This window comes from Leptonotus elevatus, chromosome 5 (assembly GCF_054856555.1).
Source record: "Leptonotus elevatus isolate MCC_2025b chromosome 5, RoL_Lele_1.0, whole genome shotgun sequence".
In the NCBI taxonomy this organism is placed as follows: domain Eukaryota; kingdom Metazoa; phylum Chordata; class Actinopteri; order Syngnathiformes; family Syngnathidae; genus Leptonotus; species Leptonotus elevatus.
Genome location: NC_141243.1, coordinates 22,505,580 through 22,523,815, shown reverse-complemented (window position 1 = coordinate 22,523,815; position 18,236 = coordinate 22,505,580). Strand labels below are relative to the sequence as shown.

Sequence of the window (18,236 nt, the reverse complement as noted above, 5' to 3'; positions counted from 1 at the left end):
TGCAGCCAATTGAGAGAGGTTGGATGGGCGTCTAGCATAAACTGCCCGCTTCAGGTTCCGCCACAGTATTTTGAAATAATTTAAGTCAGGATTTTAACTGGGCACATCCAGAAGATGAATCTTGTTGTTCTTCAGACATTCCTTGGTTGTATTGCTGGAATGCTTTGGATTATTGTCGTGTTGCATGATCCATCTTCTACCAGGCTGTAACTTAACAAAGGACGGCTTCAGGTTATGTTCCAGGATTTCACAATATTCTTCTGAATTCATGATTGCCTGGATTATGAGGAGTTGTCCAGGTCCTGTGGATGAAAAACCAGCCCAGAATTAACATTCTCACCACCCTGCTTCACTTTTGCTGGTATGCAGTGTTGACTTTTTACCAAACATGACTGTGACCAAACAGTTCAATTTTGGACTCATCTGTCCACAGAAGGGACTTCCAAAAAGCTTCAGCGTTGTCCAGGATACTTGCTGGCAAAGTTGAAATGGGCAGCTTTGATCTTTTTTTGTGAGTAGAGGCCTCTACCTAGCAAGCCTTCCATGAAAGTCTTGTCCATTGACTTTTCTTCTGATTGTTGAAGCATGCACAGATGTCCCAGATGCAGCTACCAATTTGTCCTACCTGATCCTACTTGACTGCTTGTTTTAAGCAGCTCAGCCCAGGGTTTATTTACTTTTGCACCTACATGAATTGACCAAAAACTCAGTTTAATTAAGTTTTTTTGACTACACAATTGATTAAAAAAAAAGAACAATGCATTGAATTGATAATCCTACACCTGTTATTTCATATAATATATATATATACACATACATATAATTTCATTTATTTTTTTAAAGAAAATCAGAAAGAAACTTTGATGTCAAACATATGTCTTCAGTCTACAACAAAGATAAAGACATGGCCTCATTGTTCCAACTTTTGGAAGGAAGTCTCTGGTGGGGTTTGACTAGGATTCGAGGAATATAGAATAATGACAGGTTGATAAGAATGAATGAAATATACCGGTAGGTTACATAGGCTGCTAAATTCATTGACAGAAAAATGATAAAAGCATTAATGGTTCACTTAGATATGGCAACGTGTGTATGGGTGAAAGATGAAGGGGTAAAGATGAGGTCAGAATGTGGTGGTGGGCACTGATGAATGATTACAAACAAAGCCTCTTGAGCTGATGAAGATCACACAAAAGAAGTGGGTCACTGCCTGCTGGTCTCCTGTGGGGGATAGACACATAATGGGTGATTTCCTCTGAGCTCATCTGAGGCGCACATTATCCTCATTAGTTTAATGCCTTATGTGTTATGTAGATTAAAATAAAGCAGGAAAATGTCCACAAAAATATAAATTGTTGTATTAAACCCCTAGAAGATTTATATCAACAGCAAATAAGGCAAATGATAATCACACTCCAATGCCAAGAAAAAAGTATGTGAAGTCTTTGGAATTAACTGGGTTTCAGCATAAAGTAGTAATAAAATTTGAGCTGATCATCATAGTCACAACAATAGACAAAAACAACAGCCTGCTTAACAACAAACATTAAATATTGTTTCGGAACAGCTTTTCTACTTTACGGCCTGTACAGTGTGCCATCTGAAAAATTAATTGTAATCGATACAGTGGTGTGACCTCATGAAAGCATTTCACACCAGACATAACAAGAATATGAATATGCTGAAATATTTTTTAAACAGAAATGGTCCAAAGTTTCTTCATGTTTTGCAGGTCTGATCTGCAATTTAGGGAAGTGTTTGGTTGAGGTTATTGATGCCAAGGTGGGTCAACAAGTTATTAAAAGAACACAAAAGGTTTACATGATCCACTCTGCGCTGCATAAGGAACATGGAAACATATATAGTAATTGTTTGTGAGGCATTGTCGAATAAAACTATCTGTCGTTGTACTGTGAATGTGAATTAGAGGAATCTGGTATCATTTAAAACATTTTTATTTATTTTTTTTTTTTTAGCAAAAATGCAATTGCAATCCATTTCAGATATTTTTTCTGAGAAGGGTCTACAGTTGATTTTTCTCGCTTCCGTATACCCATACACTGACAGATCACAGGGACTGCAGTACCCTCTGTGGGACAAGAAGCTATTACACTCACTGCCTTCAAAAAGAAAGCTGCCAGAACACCGGCATGGTATGGTTCAAAAGGTCCGTCAACTGTACGCAATTTGAGAAGTTGTGCAAAATTTACTACTATGTAAATCAGTTTTGCTACATTTGAGGAAAAAAAGAAAAACAAGAAGAAAAAAAAGCTCACCACATGCACTTTTTTCTTTTTCTTTTTTTTTTTTTACCATAAAGAGGCCAAGTGGTAGCTTTTCTACAAAACCAAAAATACTTGTTTTTCACAATCTCTGCGTGTGACTGGAGTGTTCTGTGCTTATGTAACAGCCAGCACCTTGAACACATTATTAACCACAATTCCCTTTTAGTTTTAGTTTTTTTGTCTGTTGTATGACAAAGCATCTACGAATTTATGTAATCGGATAACAAATCAAAATAAGCAATATACATGTATCGTATTGGTTATTTAGATTTGTTGATATATGTCAGTATCTTTCCGTTAGGTGGCAGTGTTTCCATATTAGTATTTTAGGTGGATGCACTATCTTGCTGGATGGGACGCTTACATACAAACGAGCCTTTTCATAGAAAAACAATATGTAGCATATTTGTCAAAATGAAGAACATTCATTGCCAACATTTATTTATTTTTATTTATTTATGTAAATTAAATTTTATATTTAAAATTAAAACAATTGGAAACCACGTTTAAAATCATATCCGTAAGAAAGTGCATCTACCTCTTAGCCCTTACACAGTGGTCTCTATTGAGTATCATGCGCCACTAATAAGAACCTCACCAGAAGTTAGAACCTATCATTTCTTAACTAAATAGCTACAGTATACAAGTGTCTGTATACGACAGCCCACGTGATCAACAGTGGCAGTGGGCGGCTGAGTGAGTGACTCAAGCCGTGTAGTATCTTTTTTCATACAATAGCTGTTTATCCAACTGCCGATAATGTGCGTGTTTAGTTTTGCAGGTCAGGTAACAATTTATGTTAACAACCATCCATCAAGCCATCTGTCTATCCATTCGTCCTTTCATCTGTCCGTCCGTCCTCTGTGTTGGTTGTCCTCACCAGAATCACAGGTGATCTGGGACCTACCCCAAATTGAACTGGTCGGCAGCCAATCACACATGCACATAAATCCAAATTGTGCCTCGCTCTCATCTGAGATTATCGCCTGATCACCAGATATGTATAAACGGTAGAAAATAGATGTCTGAAATTAAGAAAACCATAAACATGATTGACAGCCTGTCCTGATGCGTCCAGTGCGTTAACTGAAGAGGTGATGTTGTGTTTTTAAGAGAAGAATAGTACCGATAGCTGTTGGAAAGGGAAAAAGCACTTTGACAAGTTCAATCACTTCGTAATATATAAAATACATTTGAGGTGTGATGGTGCAGGTGTATTTGGAAGCCATCTTGAAATACTGTCTTGTTCTGAGTTAGAAAATTGATTATTTTACCTTTATTGCTACATTTAGCATTGATAATGATAATAATAGGTGGGTTGTTTAAAAATAATAATAATTCTGACATTTATTACTGAAATACAATTTCAAACCATTCCACTTCAAACTACCACGCAATTTGTTTGAGAGTTTTAATTTACATCATCAATTTTAATGTGTTAATTTTCATCTGCTCATTAGGGTCTCAGTTCTCAGCAGCAGGATTTCCACTTTCCAGTCTTTTTTTAATTTTTAATTTATCCTGCCGCCTCCTCTAATTCACCAGGCGGGTGTCTCTGTGCAGGAATTTTACCCTAGAATTAGGAACTACTGCAGAAAATTGATGTTCACATCATAAATTGCTTTTCCACCAACAAGCCCAGGATATTTGAGTTCTGGGTAAAGGGAGTTCTTGGTTGTAAAAGTTCCGCAGGGAATTTATAATTTGTGTTTCCACAGCGTCTTAGAGTTCTCGGTAATTAATTCAAATTAGTTTGATGACGTTTGAGTTTGATGAGCCGCTCACTAGACCAATGAAAGGCAGGTTGCCACGGCGGAGTCCATCCCAAGACACGCTTAGGACCGCCCCCTCATTTGAATAACATTTCGTCCTGGCAGAGCGTCTGCAGTATGAAATAAATAAATGTGAGAGCAGAGCGTTTTTATTTATTTATTGATATTTATATATTTATTTTTAACAGTAACACATTTTTTCTCCAGCCTAGTGGCTGGCTGTGGTGGGATGGGGAACAATATTTATTTTCATGGGCCCCGAAATCCTTGGCAGCGCCGATGAGACCTTCCCCACCCCATGTGGTTTTGATTGCTTTTATCACGTTTTCCCTGGGTCCCTTCTCATGTCTTGTGTGTCATTAGTTCCCCCGACCACACCTGTTCTTGTCAGCCAGGTCGCTTATGTGCCAATTAGCTCCCTCAGCCACTCGTGTCTTGCCCCGGTGTCTCGTCCGTTTGCTTGTATTTCATTCCCTGTGAGTGTATGTCCAGTTTTGGTTTGCTATTTTTTTGTCTTAGTTTTTGAATTTCTATTATTAATTTGATTCCTCATGCTTTGTTTGCCTTTTTGGTTTATGTATGGAAAATAATTTTGCTTACTGCACTCCTGCCTGCTTTTATTGCCTCCGGGCTTCTGGGTGCAATTGACAATTCCGAACATTCGGGCATTTCTGATACTTCCCTAATGCAACACAATGCAAAAGCTTTGTTTATATTGTGAAAACAAACAGCGGATTGTATTGCTTTTGCCTGTGATTATCATACAAATCCCTCAGATTGTTATTGTAGCCAAATTACATTGCATCACTTTTTGCAATAAAAATTATCCCAAAAATGAACAAATGAAATTACAACAATCCAAAGTCTAATACTTTTCAATGAGTGGAGAGATTTATTTTACTGAATTGAATGACCGCCATTTTGGCTTGTGACGTGATCTCAAAATTGTCAATAGTAATACCACATGCTAACCTTGACACCGCCTTTTACCTAAAACCTGAGCATACTATGTACTTCTAACCCAGAAGGTGCAAAAACACTATTTTGCAACTGAGAACCATGGCCTCTAGTGATGGGCATGACAGTTATTTTAAGTGAACCGAATCAGTTCATTAAAAAGAACCATTCAAGAGATTCGTTTATTGAATCGTTCATCTAGGCAACCCCCCCCCGCCGGCATGGACGAAAATTAGTATTAATTTTTAATAAAAAAATAAAACACTCAGTTAATGTTATGTTGCTATATTTGTTGTCATGAGTGTGTTTCTCACTCACTGAATCATTCCTGAACCGAAAACGGCAACACGTTCACTCACTGACTCGTTCACTCGCTGATAGCATGGGAGTACATTCGCCTGTGTCTGCCGCTGGCTGCTGATTGGTCGTTCGCGAAGATTGACGACATGAGCGTGGCTGAGCTCAAATGAACTGAGAAAATAACTAATCACTTCAGGAAGTGATCCGTTCACTGAAAAGATTCGTTCTTTTTGAACGAAACGTACGTGAAAGACACAACACTAATGGCTTCCGATTTAGTGACCTCAATTCTCATTCTGGCTGCCTCAAACTCAGCTCTGATCCGTCCCAGCAAACGCGGAAGGTCAACGCTTTATGAGGCTACAAGAATCACGTACACTGAAAATGTCAAACATGCTATCATAAAGCTACCAAACCGAACACTCTCAACACCTTTCCGATAAGAATTCTGTTCACAAAAGTAATGAAAAGAAAAGGTTGACAGAGCAACCCTGACAGAGTCCGATTTTAACTGCAAACAGATTCAATTTACTGACTGCAATACGAACCTTAAGCTCCTAATCTGATTACAAATGTATTGAATAATGGGCCCCGAACCTTGTACTCCTGCATCACGCCCATAGAACATCATGGGAAAAACAATCTTTCTATGTTCACAAAGCACATGTGGACTGGTTGGGCAAACTCACATGCACCCTCCGGTATCCTAGCAATGGTGTATAGCTGGCCCTGTGTTCCAGACAAGAAACACATCCTACCTCCTGGATCCAAGGTTCAATTCACAGCTAGCTACTACTAACACGTTACTATTTCCAGAGCATTAATCAGATTAAAGTTACTCCTCCAAGTCGCTGCTTGTTACTATTTCTGTAATTTTTCCAAGTATAAAGATGCCATTGAGGGGTTTTCTGAGTAGCGCAGCAATCTTTGCAGTTATGCCATTTTGTGAAGCATCAAATTAGGACACGATAGAAAAATTCTGGAATCATGTTAATCTACATTTATATATTATATTTTGTGTTTAATCTCCCATTTATCTACAGCTTTGCTTGAAAGTTTACACACGCTTAAGGTGTGTATAATGATTGATAATTGTGATTCTGGGACTGCGCCACGGTGATGGGAAAGGCGGGCCATTCTGTATAATACTTCTTCACCACAAAGGACCGATACAGAGTCTGCATCACTGCAGACGCTGCACCGATCCGCCTTTAGATCTCCCACTCCAACCTATTTTGTACATTTACATAAAAAAAAAACCTCAATGGCATCTTCAAGCACAAGTGTAGCATATATGGAAGGAAAATACCTTAAGAACGCATCCTGAAAATAAACTGTTGTGAGTGTGTCAAAAAAATAAATTCTCATAAGAATCGCAATTCTCATTTAGTACTACTCAGAATCGATTTTAAATGTCCCAAAATCGATTTTCTTTAAATTATTTTATACTGTCTTGCTCTTGTTTGTGTGTGCCTTTTTTGGGAGCGCTGTTCATGTAGTACATGATTTGGCCACTTAGTGGCAGTGCGGTTCCACACGTTCCACACTGTTAAGTTTTAGCCTCATTAGAGAGTAGAAGGAAAAAGTCACGATCAAGTTATGCCAATAAAAGTTGTTTGGTTTTTTTGCAGCGTAGGAAGTGCATATTCTGGTTAGGGTTATTCTGGTGCATGCTTATCTGTAAACATTCCTGAAGCGTTTTGTACGAATAGCGGTTCTTTTGAGTGATGAAAGTGCCGCAAGTAGCGCGCTAGTTAGCATTAGCGAGTCAGACTGGAGTAGATCATGACGATTCTTTGCACATCTATGAATTGAAGCAGAAATCATTGTGAATCAAATCACTTTGAATCAAAAATCGATTCTGAATCGAATCGTGGTACAGTCAAAGATTCCCACCCCTATTGTTAATACTTACTACTTACAGTTTTCTTCAAAGTGCAAATCTGCGGTATTGGATCGTGCTGCCACTGTTGATTAAGAGAAGGTTTTATACAAGTCAGTAATGAGGAGAAACCGACAGTAGTTTATGCGTACTGGTAGCTTCCTGCTTGCTCAGAGTTTCAAGCCGCATACATGAATGTGATTAGTGACAGCTGCTGCAGCATGGAGGGCAACCAAATAGTTTGACAGGGGGAGGTGTGGTTAAGGGTTTGCTAGTGACAGGAGAGAGAGTGAGAGCCACCTCTGTGTGATCACGGATCTGCTGCATTTCTCCACAATGCCACCCCCCTCTCCTCCTCTCTATCTCTCTGTAAACAGCGCTCACCAGTCGAGCTCACTCTCTTCTCCGCTCCTCTCATCTGCTCTCTTCTCTTCTCTCTCCTCAGTGAGGATGTCATCCACAAATTTGATGAACCAGCGAAGCTCTCAGTCTAGCTGGTGGCTTCTGTCAGAGACCCCACATGAACGGGTGTACCGGACAAGGAGGTACCGTGTTTAAGGAGCACCGGGGAAAAGGTTTCGAGCTGCAGCAGCCAGAGTAAGTGCTTTGCTGGTTTACTTAAAATAGCTGAAAACAGAATCTGATCCTTAATTTAGCTGCATAGTGTGGTTTTGTGTACCATCCCAGCTTGCTGTATCTATTGCCTGATGGATTGATTGACTGACAACACTGTATAATGATCACAGAGTGTTGTTGCAGCAATCTTCTGCAGCAGCCCTGTTGTTTGAAGAGTGAGCTCTCCTTTTGGTCACGACAGAGACGCTTTGTCTTGGTTTGCTTCTTAGCTCACTGCTCAGCTTACTGTTGCGTACACTTACACAGATTGCCATCACTCCCGGAGGTGGCATTTAGACTGCTTCCACTCTGTCAGTTTGGTCTCAAATTACACCCATCAATGACAAGATTGAAGAAGTTTTGATATGAAGTGAATACGGGCTCTGACTCCCACGCTGGAAGATTCAAAATAAGTAATTATGCTCAGTAATTCAGTTAGGCTTGAAAAGTCAGAGGGAAAAAGTGACAAGCTGAAGACTGTGATTGGAGGAAAGCATTGCTATGGTAACAGTGGGATTGCAAAGGGTAGTGGAGAGATAGCTTGTGTCTTCTCTGATGCTGATTCAGCTTGATCACAAATTACTGTACCCTTTCAATCGGAACCTAAAATGTGATCGTGAGTGTGGGAAAGAGACACTTGGTGATTAAATAATGAGGTGATACTGTACATTCACACGTGGAGTTGGAGTTTCTGTATTTCATGTAAAACACATTTAGTTGATTGTGTATTGTTTTGATGTTTCATTCCATGCTAGTGGTGCGAGAAACTTCCAACTGCACACACTGTAATGTATGCATCATAGATCAGATTATATCATGTGACGAGATGAGCGAGAAGAAAAAATGGAACATTCTATGTTCTCAAGTGTTGTTCTCTCCAGAGCCTCTTTTAGAAACCTACAACTGTCCTGTTTTCCATTGGAATTGATGATGGTTGTGTAAGTACAAAAATCATGGGCCACTTGCACAAACAAATTAGATCGCACAAGTGTCCATATTGTAATTGACAGAGAAGTGTGGACTTAATAATAATAATAATAATAATAATAATAATAATAACTTTTTATATTGCCAAGTTTTCGTCACATAGACAAATGACACCAAGATAAATGATTTAGTGGTATGGAAAAACACAATTATTAATTCTCCAGGTCAGTGGCGCGATCCAAAAACAAAACAATTGTTGTTCAGATGTATTATTAGGCCTCTGCCTGCCAAGTTGTTTTGGATGGACTCCACCTTGTCAATATTTCATTCAGTTGTAAAAAAAATTTTTTTAGACCCAACTGACGGCTATCTGTGGCTATGTTGTGTCAAAATCATCAAATTTATCGACTACTAATTTGTCATAATCAATTAATCGTTTAGCGCCACTGCTAAAGTAAAAATAGTTTTTTTAAGAATCTCTGATTTCAGGCTCTCAAAAGTAAATATGCTCTGATTTCCTAGTATCTTTTAAAAGATTATGTTTTGTGTTTAATCAAACTTAGACTTTTCTAAAGATCTGCGGTTACTTTGGAAAACAATGATCAACATTTTTGCCCATTTTCTGACAACACTGGGAAGTATGCATGATTTTTTTCACATTATAATTTTTTTTGACATCCTGTTTTTATGGGTTTTATGAGCTGGAAGCCCAAATAATGTAAAAATAAAATTTGAAATCACTTAAGTTGTGGGCCCTGAATCTATAATCTATGAAAGTTTGACTTTTTGTATGGAATTATAGAAATTATTCAACTTTTTGAGGATATTCGGATTTTTGGACGAGCACCTGTATGTGTTTTATATCGATGCCTTCTTAAAATAATCGCCTATGACATTTTTTTCGGATTTTTCAGGAAACACCAAAAAATGGAACCATTTGCATTATGAGGAGATGATTAAGGCAAAAAAAAATATTTTTTGCACAAAAAGACTTAGTCAATTATTTTAACAGGGTGACGATGTTTTTCTAAATAATCCGAAATACAAATACCTGTAAATTATTTACCATTTCTCTTCAAAACACTGATGAGTAAAGGTATTTTAGAAAGAAAAATAGTTTCTTCCACTTCATGATCTGTGTCAAGATTCATTTCACATTAATGACCCTCAAGTAACTGTTTTAAAAATAGTCATTCTACTAAAGTTTGCTCTTGCTTTTCCTCTGATTGTGGCTGCTGTTTAGTGCAGGGGTAGATCCAGTCTAGTGGAATTATATGGCTGACGACCACCCCAAAATTAAAAAAAATTCCTGAACTACTATAGAGTATTTGCCCTATCATCTTTAACAGAAAGCTGTATGGATTTCTTAAATTAACTAGAAAATACAATATAATAATATCATTGTGCTTACTTGATTATTTCTAGTGTGCTTGAAGTTTAATTTTTTTTACACGGCCCCTTGTATCCTTTCATTTCTCCGTATGTGGCCCTCAAACTAAAAAGTTTGGACAGTTCCTTTAAGCGGTTGCAAGTGTGTACTGAACACTATTTAACAGGAGTTTGAATGTGATTGGATAATTCTGAACACAGCCTCATCACATATATATATATATATATATATATATATATATATATATATATATATATATTGGAAAAAGTGTTGAAAAGATTTATCTTGGTCTTTTTCTCTCTCTTTTTATTTATTTATCACAAAACCCTGATCTAGAGTGTTTTTACAGTATATTCACTGTGTATGTCTGTGGACATTATGTGAGTCCTATTTCTAAGGTTATTGATTTGCATATATTAGTTACGTTATGAGTGAGTATAGCTGTGCTGCTCTTTGTAATGTGATGTTTAGATTTATGTGTAGGGCATCCAGATCAGGAATTGACTTAATCGATGTTTGAGTTACTGTAGGATTTTATTCCAGACAGTGGAAAAATTGGATGGTTTGATATTATGTTTTGTTGCTATTTTATTATTATTTGTTATTATAATTATTAATTATTTCTTTTGTTGTTGTTGTTTATTTATTTTTACTCTGTGATATGGACCCCCCGTGGTCTGGAATACAGTAATGAATAAAGTAAAGTTAAGTCCATTTCCAACTAGATGACGGTGAAGTGAAAGATCAAACTTGAGCATCCAGTAGTGGGGCTGTTTGGACAGCCTTTGATAGGTATCTGTGCAAACACAGTGCATTTTTGATTGGGATGCAACCCTTTTCTGCTTTCCTCCTCCTCGCCATCTCTGACTCACACGCCAACACATGGTTCAACCCACCAAAAAGACCTCCTCAGCGGTGACTATGGTGAATGTTTTTGTTCCGTTGTTGATGGCATTTCATAAACAAACATATATATATTATCAAATATGTTTGAGGAGCATTTTAAGCATTGCGGTTACATCACTACCAAGCAAACCTAAAAATGATCATTGGGCCTCCGTCACCAGTCAAAATGTGAACTGCATTTCTGGCAAACCTAAAATGTCATCATGTTTGAACCATCATCAACTAATTTCACTTCTCTTTAAAGTGTTATGTAATGAGAAAAACATCTTTATCAATTATTCATAGAGGGGTTATGATAATTCCTCAATTTATCAAGACAAGAGGTTTTGGCTTCATACTTGAACAGTTCGGGGAAGGCCATTTTCTGTTCCAGCATTCATGCTGTGCCCCTGTGCAAGGTCCATAAAGATACGATTCGCTTATGCACACAGCACTAACTTCAACACCATCAAACACCTTTGAGATGATACGGAGACGAAAATCTGAGCTAAGCACTCTTGTCCAACATCTGTCTTATACAGTATGTAGTTTTCAATTGTCCATATCATTAAGACATTATGTTATGGCGAACAGGCAGGATTATGGCCATTTGACGTTGCCTATCAACTGAAAAGGGGGCATGCACATAGTCAATATCATTATGGGCAGAAAGTTATCAGGCCAGATAGAAAGAAAAGTGTCTGTCAAAATGTTTGCAGAGGACACACCTCATACATCTTTAAGCACACGTTGTATCACCCTGTACCGAGCCACATATGTGGAAAATTATTCACAGAAGAAGTCAAAGTGATTTATTTATCTATTTTGTATCTACAAAGTGCATCGAGTGTTTTGTTTTGACACGGAGGCCACTGCCTGTGATCTTCTGGACCGCATGTTGTTTATCCCCTGCTGGTCACAGACGGCGCGCAGAAGACTGAGCACATGCACTAAAAGAACACAGTCAAAAACAGATAGATTGCTTTGGAACAGCCAGCAACACAAAGAACGAGCGTGTCAGTCCGTTTCTGCAATGTCCTTCTACTTAGGACTGAGATGAGCATGTTACTGTTGGGAGAAGTGGGTGGTGAGCGTGTGCTTTTAATATTCTGTTCATCGTTCCTCTGCCTTGCTCTTCATCACGCATCCTGCTAAATATACCCAGTGGTGGTGTAAAACACTGTTATGTCAACATGAGCAACCTATTTCGAGCAATTCTCAGCTAAAAATAGGAGCCTGTTTGTTTTGCCAACTCAATAAGGATCTCTTACAGCACACTAAAGCCTCGTTTCCACCAACAAATCTCCCCGGCTCTACTCCACTCTACTCGCTTTTTCTGGTACCTTTTCCTTTGCCGTTCTAAAAAAAAGAAGTAGCCCAGTTCCAAAACGTGACGTAATTATTTTGGAGGCCAATGATTGGTTCGAGACACCCCGGGAACACAGCTGCCATTAATTATGAAGAGAGGACAACAATGGCTTCCAAACAGATTCATGCTTGGACTTTTGAGGAGGTGCAAACCTTTTTAACATTATCGAATGCAGTCTTCTGTTTGCTGCAATATTCATTTGATGTCTTCAGGCTGAAATAAACAGGCACAAAGCATTGTTTGCGCTCTCCATTGTTTTTGCCTGTGTGTGCAGTGCACGCAAGCTGCGGTCGCTTTAGCATGACATCACTGGCAAAGTGAGGAGCGGCTCCCGGGTGGTGGCCGTGACAGTGGTGGCGCACTGCTTTTTGGTCTCGAGCAGAGCATAGTAGGCTAGAGTAGGGTAGATACCATCGGTGGAAACGAGGCTTAAGCACTCACTAACTTAATTGATATCATTATTTTATGTATTTCTTAATGTCAATTAATTAATCATTAGAAAATAAGTTTTGTAAGAAAATGGCTTTGTTGTATATATGCCGTTCCTGATGTCAGCACTGAATAGTGGAATATTTTAGGGGCATAAATATACTCAACAAAAATATTAATTTGTTTTGCTGCCATTTTTTATGAGATGAACTCAAAGATCTAAAACTTTTTCCACATACACAATATCACAAAATCTCTCAAATATTGTTCACAAACCAGCCTAAGGCCCAGACGGAAGCAAAGCCAGCTTCGTTCCTCAAACAAATCTCATACACACAGAAGCATTTCAAGACTTGCGTGTGTCCAAAATAAGACGCTGAGGACGTTTAACGGCTGTAATGTATATGCCAAGTCTGGAGTGGCGCTGGAGCGCAGCCACAGATAGTTAACGAAAAGCGAAGAAGACAAACACTTTTTTTCCCCCTAACTTTATTGCAATCTACAGAACAAACATGGCTTTGCATATATCAAAACAACATGAAAAAGACGAACACAGGATATGTGACAATGGCGAGTGATTCAAGTACAACACCGCTTGTTGAACGTGGGGATAAAGAAGCAAAATATTTTGCTGCAAAAGCAAGCTAAGGAGGCTGCGCAAAACGACTACGACACGGCTATCCGCCATTGTTGTTGACAGACTGACGGTTCGCGCGCAGTCACGAGAATTGGCGACCATTACATCATCACTGGAGGAGTATCCTGCATATGGCGTACAGGGCGCATTTTGAAATCTTTCCACTCTGGAGCCTGGTTTCAAAAGTAATCGGTTTCAAGCTCCAAAACCGCGCCATCGTGTGGACGAACGGCCGAAACGGTAAGAAACTTGTGAGGATACATTGAAACTGGCTTTTGTAGTGACCACTTCTCCTTTGCCAAGATAATCCATCCCACCTCACAGGTATGCCATATCAAGATGCTGATTAGACACCATGATTAGTGCACAGGAGTGCCTTAGGCCCCCGCCCACATGAAAGCCAGTTTCAATGTATCCTCACAAGTTTCTTACCGTTTAGGCCGTTCGTCCACACGATGGCGCGGTTTTGGAGCTTGAAACCGATTACTTTTGAAACCGGGCTCCAGAGTGGAAATATTTCAAAACGCGCCCCGTACACGTCCGTCAGGACACCATATGCAGGATACTCCTCCAGTGATGACGTAATGGCCGCAGCTCGATGATGACGCATTGTCGCAACTTGATGACGTATGCGCCAATTCTCACATGATTGCGCGCGAACCATCAGTCTGTCAACAACAATGGCGGATAGCCGTGTCGTAGTTGTTTTGCACAGCCTCCTTAGCTTGCTTAAGGTTTTTCAGCAAAATATTTTGCTTCTTTATTCCCACGTTCAACAAGCGGTGTTGTACTTGAAACACCCACCATTGTCAGTTCTGCTGTTTATCTTTTGCATGTTGTTTTGATACATGCAAAGCAATGTTTGTTCTGTAGATTGCAATAAAGTTAGAAAAAAAAACTGTTCATCTTCTTCGCTGATTCTTCTTCCACGCTTTCCGTTAACTCCCTGTGGCTGCGCTACAGCGCCACTTCAAACTTGGCATATACATTACAGCCGTTAAACATCCTCAGCGTCTTCTTTTAGACATACGCAAGTCTTGAAATGCTTCTGTGTGTACGAGATTTGTTTGAGGAACGATTTCCGCTTTGCGCCTCCTGCCCCCGCCCGGTTGGGAAGGGCCCCGCTGGTCGCTCCTCTTAACTCACTGCACTAGTTTTGCACAATACACTTTGTTTATAGACACATAGGGCACATAACACACTTTGGGGGGTGGGGTAGGAGACACCGTCTTCGCCCTACAACTCCCCTTCAATTTTAATGCACCACACAACTGGGGGAGTGGTGGGGGGGTCAGGTGTGTCGGGGTGGGGTGCCATCGGTTGGGGCAGACCGCAGTATTGAGCAGTGCTGCGGTCCCCCATTCGTGCCCCCGCTGCGCCACCGTACCCCCCCCCCCCCCTATATTTTTTAATGCACCACATACACTCACTGATGTGATTGGGAGGCAGGTGGATCGGAGCGGGGGGGGGGGGGGGGTTGGGGGATATCATTTCCCTCTGCTCCATCTCACCTGCTCCCAATTTGAATGCACCACACACACACACTTGTATATACACTGGGTGGGGTCACATTCACGGTGTAGGGGTAGAGTTCGCCAGTCGGCGAGCTGGCGAACTCAGTAACAGGGTTAGCTTTCACTAAGAATGCTGGGGTGACGACCGGGGCCTTTCCCCGCTAGGCCTGGGGTTCGGGGGTGCCGCCCGTGCCCCCATCTCCCCTTCTGCCCCCGGTGTTCCGTCCCTCCACGCGGTGGGAGGTGGGGTGGGCGCGGGTGCCCTCTCCGCTCCGCTGTCCGGGGCCTGGGGGCGGCTGGGGCTGGGGTGTGGTGGATGGCGAGGGTGGATGGGAGTTCATGGGGGGAGCGGGGGCTGTGGGCCGGTGGGGTGCCTGGCGGGCCTGCCATGCCCCGTCCTGCTGCGTTGGGTTGGGGGCACTGGCCGCGTTGGGGTGGGGAGCGCTCCTGGCTCCTGGGTTTGCTCTCCGGCCGTTGGCCCCTGCTGGGGCCGGGGGTTGTCCCTTGGCGCTGCCGTGGCCTGGGGGTCCCTGAGGTGTTGTGCTTGCTCTGTCCTGGCCGGGGTCGACGGCTCCCCTCTTTGGTGGAGGTTTTCATGCATGCCAGATCCACCACACCAGCATCTATCGGAATTCAAACACAATCTGCTTCTTCCTCTGGTCGTTGAATCGGTGGAGGCTGATGTCTGTGGATCTCACTCTGCTTCATCTATCCTTCCTTCCTTTCCTCAGTCTCTCACGTCCTCTGCACTGGGAGGCGGACGTGCTAACCAGTCAGCCACCGTGCCGCCTGGCTCTGTAATCAATCAAATAAAAATCAGTTCTTGAGTATGGTTAAAAAAGAAAAAGAAAGGAGAAATGTTTAGTCATGGGATTAGAATATCTATGAGGGTCAAGTAAAATCTATGTTTGCATAAATGAAGAAATCAGTGAGCTAGATTTAGACTTAATTCCGCATTTAAGCGTGATTTGTCTAGTGCAGATTTTATAGTGTCCAGTTGAAATCTCCACCCAATATCAATCTTTGTAGTCTGGGTCACTTATTCCAAATGTTCCTCCTTTTTGCTTAATGTGTCATCTTTCTCTCCATCAGAACATTGACAACAACCACCAGTTCACAACACCCCCTTTTGGGACCATCTCTAAACAAAACTGTCGGAATTGCTGGACACATGTCACAGGTAGAGTTTCTTTTCTTGCACAATCCTTGAGTGAGACAAACCAGAAGTGGGCAGAGTAGCCCAAAATTGTACTCAAGTAAGAGGACTGTTAGTTTAGAATAATAGGACTCAAATAAAAGTTAATGTAAAGTAAATGTAGCACGTTACTACCCACCTATGATAATAACAAACCTGAGGAATTCAATGTGTTAAGGCATCAGAATGACTGAGATTATAAATGCAACTCTTTTGACACTGGTATGGTTGAAATAGTCAATTACATCAAGCACATACCACATGGCGGGGGGTCGTGGGGGGTGCAGGGGTTGGGGGCCGGTGGGGTGCCTGGCGGGCCTGCAGTGCCCCGTCCTGCTGCGTTGGGTCGGGGGCGTGGGCCGTGTTGGGGTGGGGGGCGCTCCTGCTCCTGGGTTTGCTCTCCGGCCGGTGGCCCTGGCGGGGCCCGGGGGTCGTCCTTTGGCGCTGCCGCGGCCTGGGGGGCCCTGAGGTGTTGCGCTTGCTCTGTTCCAGCGGGGGTCGACGGCTCCCCTCTTTGGTGGAGATTTTCATGCATGCCAGATCCACCACACCAGCATCTACCGAAACTTAGACACAATCTGTTTCCTCCTCAGGTCATTGAATCGGTGGAGGCTGGTGTCTGTGGATCTCACTCGGCTTCGTCTGTCCTTCCTTCCTTTTCTCGGTCTCTCCTTCGGTCTCTTGAGGCCTCCCTGATTTTATGTTTTTTGGATTTGTTGGGGTCTGGATGTTTCTTGGGTTGGGGAGGAGTTCTGGTGGGTGGCCCGGTGGGTGGTGTCTGGTCGGTGCTGGATTTCACCTTCCTTGGTTTCACTCACCCCCACACAAAAAAATAAATAAATAAATAAAATAAAGAGCAATGATGATGACATTTCCGAATGAACAATACTGAGCTCTTTATAGAAAAAAAAAAGAAGAAAATAAATAAATAAAAAGCACATACCACATACACATAGATTCAACTACCTTCTCCTTTAAGTATTTGATAATGGACAAAATGGTGGAATATTGTGAAATATACATGCTGCCTGTAATGAACTTTTTATCTCTGTAATGTTAATAATATAGTGGCAGGAACCTGTGGGAGCCAAAATCATTAAATGCAGTAAAACTCTCATGATAGATTATTTGAGTGCCGTTGCCTTATTTCCAGGTTGAGCAGGAGATTTTACTTGTACAAAGGAAGATGTCTGACCTTGAGTCAGTACTGCAGCAGAAGGACATAGAGTTGAAGGCCTCAGAGACTCAAAGGACTATTCTCGAACAGGACCTGGCCACCTACATTACAGAATGCAGTGTAAGTAGTAGTACGCCTTTGATAAATGTTCAGATCAGAGTATTTTTTTCTATGTTCATATCTATATGTCTATTTTCTTGTGGCCCGCTCTCAGAGCCTGAAGCGTAGTTTGGAACAGGCTCGTACGGAAGTGACACAGGAGGATGACAAATTACAGCTCCTCCACGACATCCGCGAGCAGAGTAACAAGCTTCAGGAAATCAAAGAACAGGTAAGACAATGTAGTATCTGGTCATTTTGTCAATGTTTATACGATTGTGGCTTTTATATCCAGTAAGGTCCAGAAGCAGCAGAGGAGATTTTGTGAATTGACCTTTATATACCTCCAAAATATATGTGAAATAAATGAAACTTTGTGACATAATTGTAGACTTTTCCAATTCAGATATTGCAATATTATTGCATTTGCCATTTTGGAGTTACAGCTATTTTATGCAGATTACTGCCATGTTCAGGGTCTCAATAGTATTTAGAAAAAGTGTACTGCTGGAAACCTGGATCTCATGGGCCCAGTATTTTCAAAAATGTTATACTGATCCACTTTTCCAGATACCATTTTCCTGATCCATGAATCAGGATTTTCTACCCCGATATTTCAAAACTTTGCTGGATTTGGATCAGAATAATCCCAATCCTTTTGGATTGAGATTTCCAAATCCATCCCGCCCCTAGGATCACAGACAGCTAAATCAATACACCAAATGCCAAAGGGGCGGCCATTTTCCCACTTGCTGTCCAATTGCTCAGGGAAAACGCAATATTAATCTGAATACCATGTTTAG

The 18,236-nt window shown here is 41.1% G+C and overlaps 1 protein-coding gene across 5 annotated transcripts in view; it reads left to right on the top strand.

Moving 5' to 3' along the window:
- Positions 1-7,500: 7,500 nt before the first annotated feature.
- The window catches only part of citb (citron rho-interacting serine/threonine kinase b), a 60,424-nt gene continuing 49,688 nt past the window's right edge, over positions 7,501-18,236 (top strand). For 2 of the 5 annotated variants that reach the window (XM_086077196.1, XM_086077195.1), the window contains exons 1-4: positions 7,503-7,793; positions 16,055-16,142; positions 17,311-17,454; positions 17,549-17,665. In XM_086077196.1, the coding sequence (XP_085933322.1) occupies positions 7,717-7,793; positions 16,055-16,142; positions 17,311-17,454; positions 17,549-17,665 (426 nt within the window). In that variant the 5' untranslated portion in view covers positions 7,503-7,716. Of the gene's footprint in view, positions 7,794-16,054; positions 16,143-17,310; positions 17,455-17,548; positions 17,666-18,236 lie in introns of all 5 variants that reach the window. The other 3 variants (XM_086077198.1, XM_086077197.1, XR_015094936.1) reach the window with 2 other exon arrangements.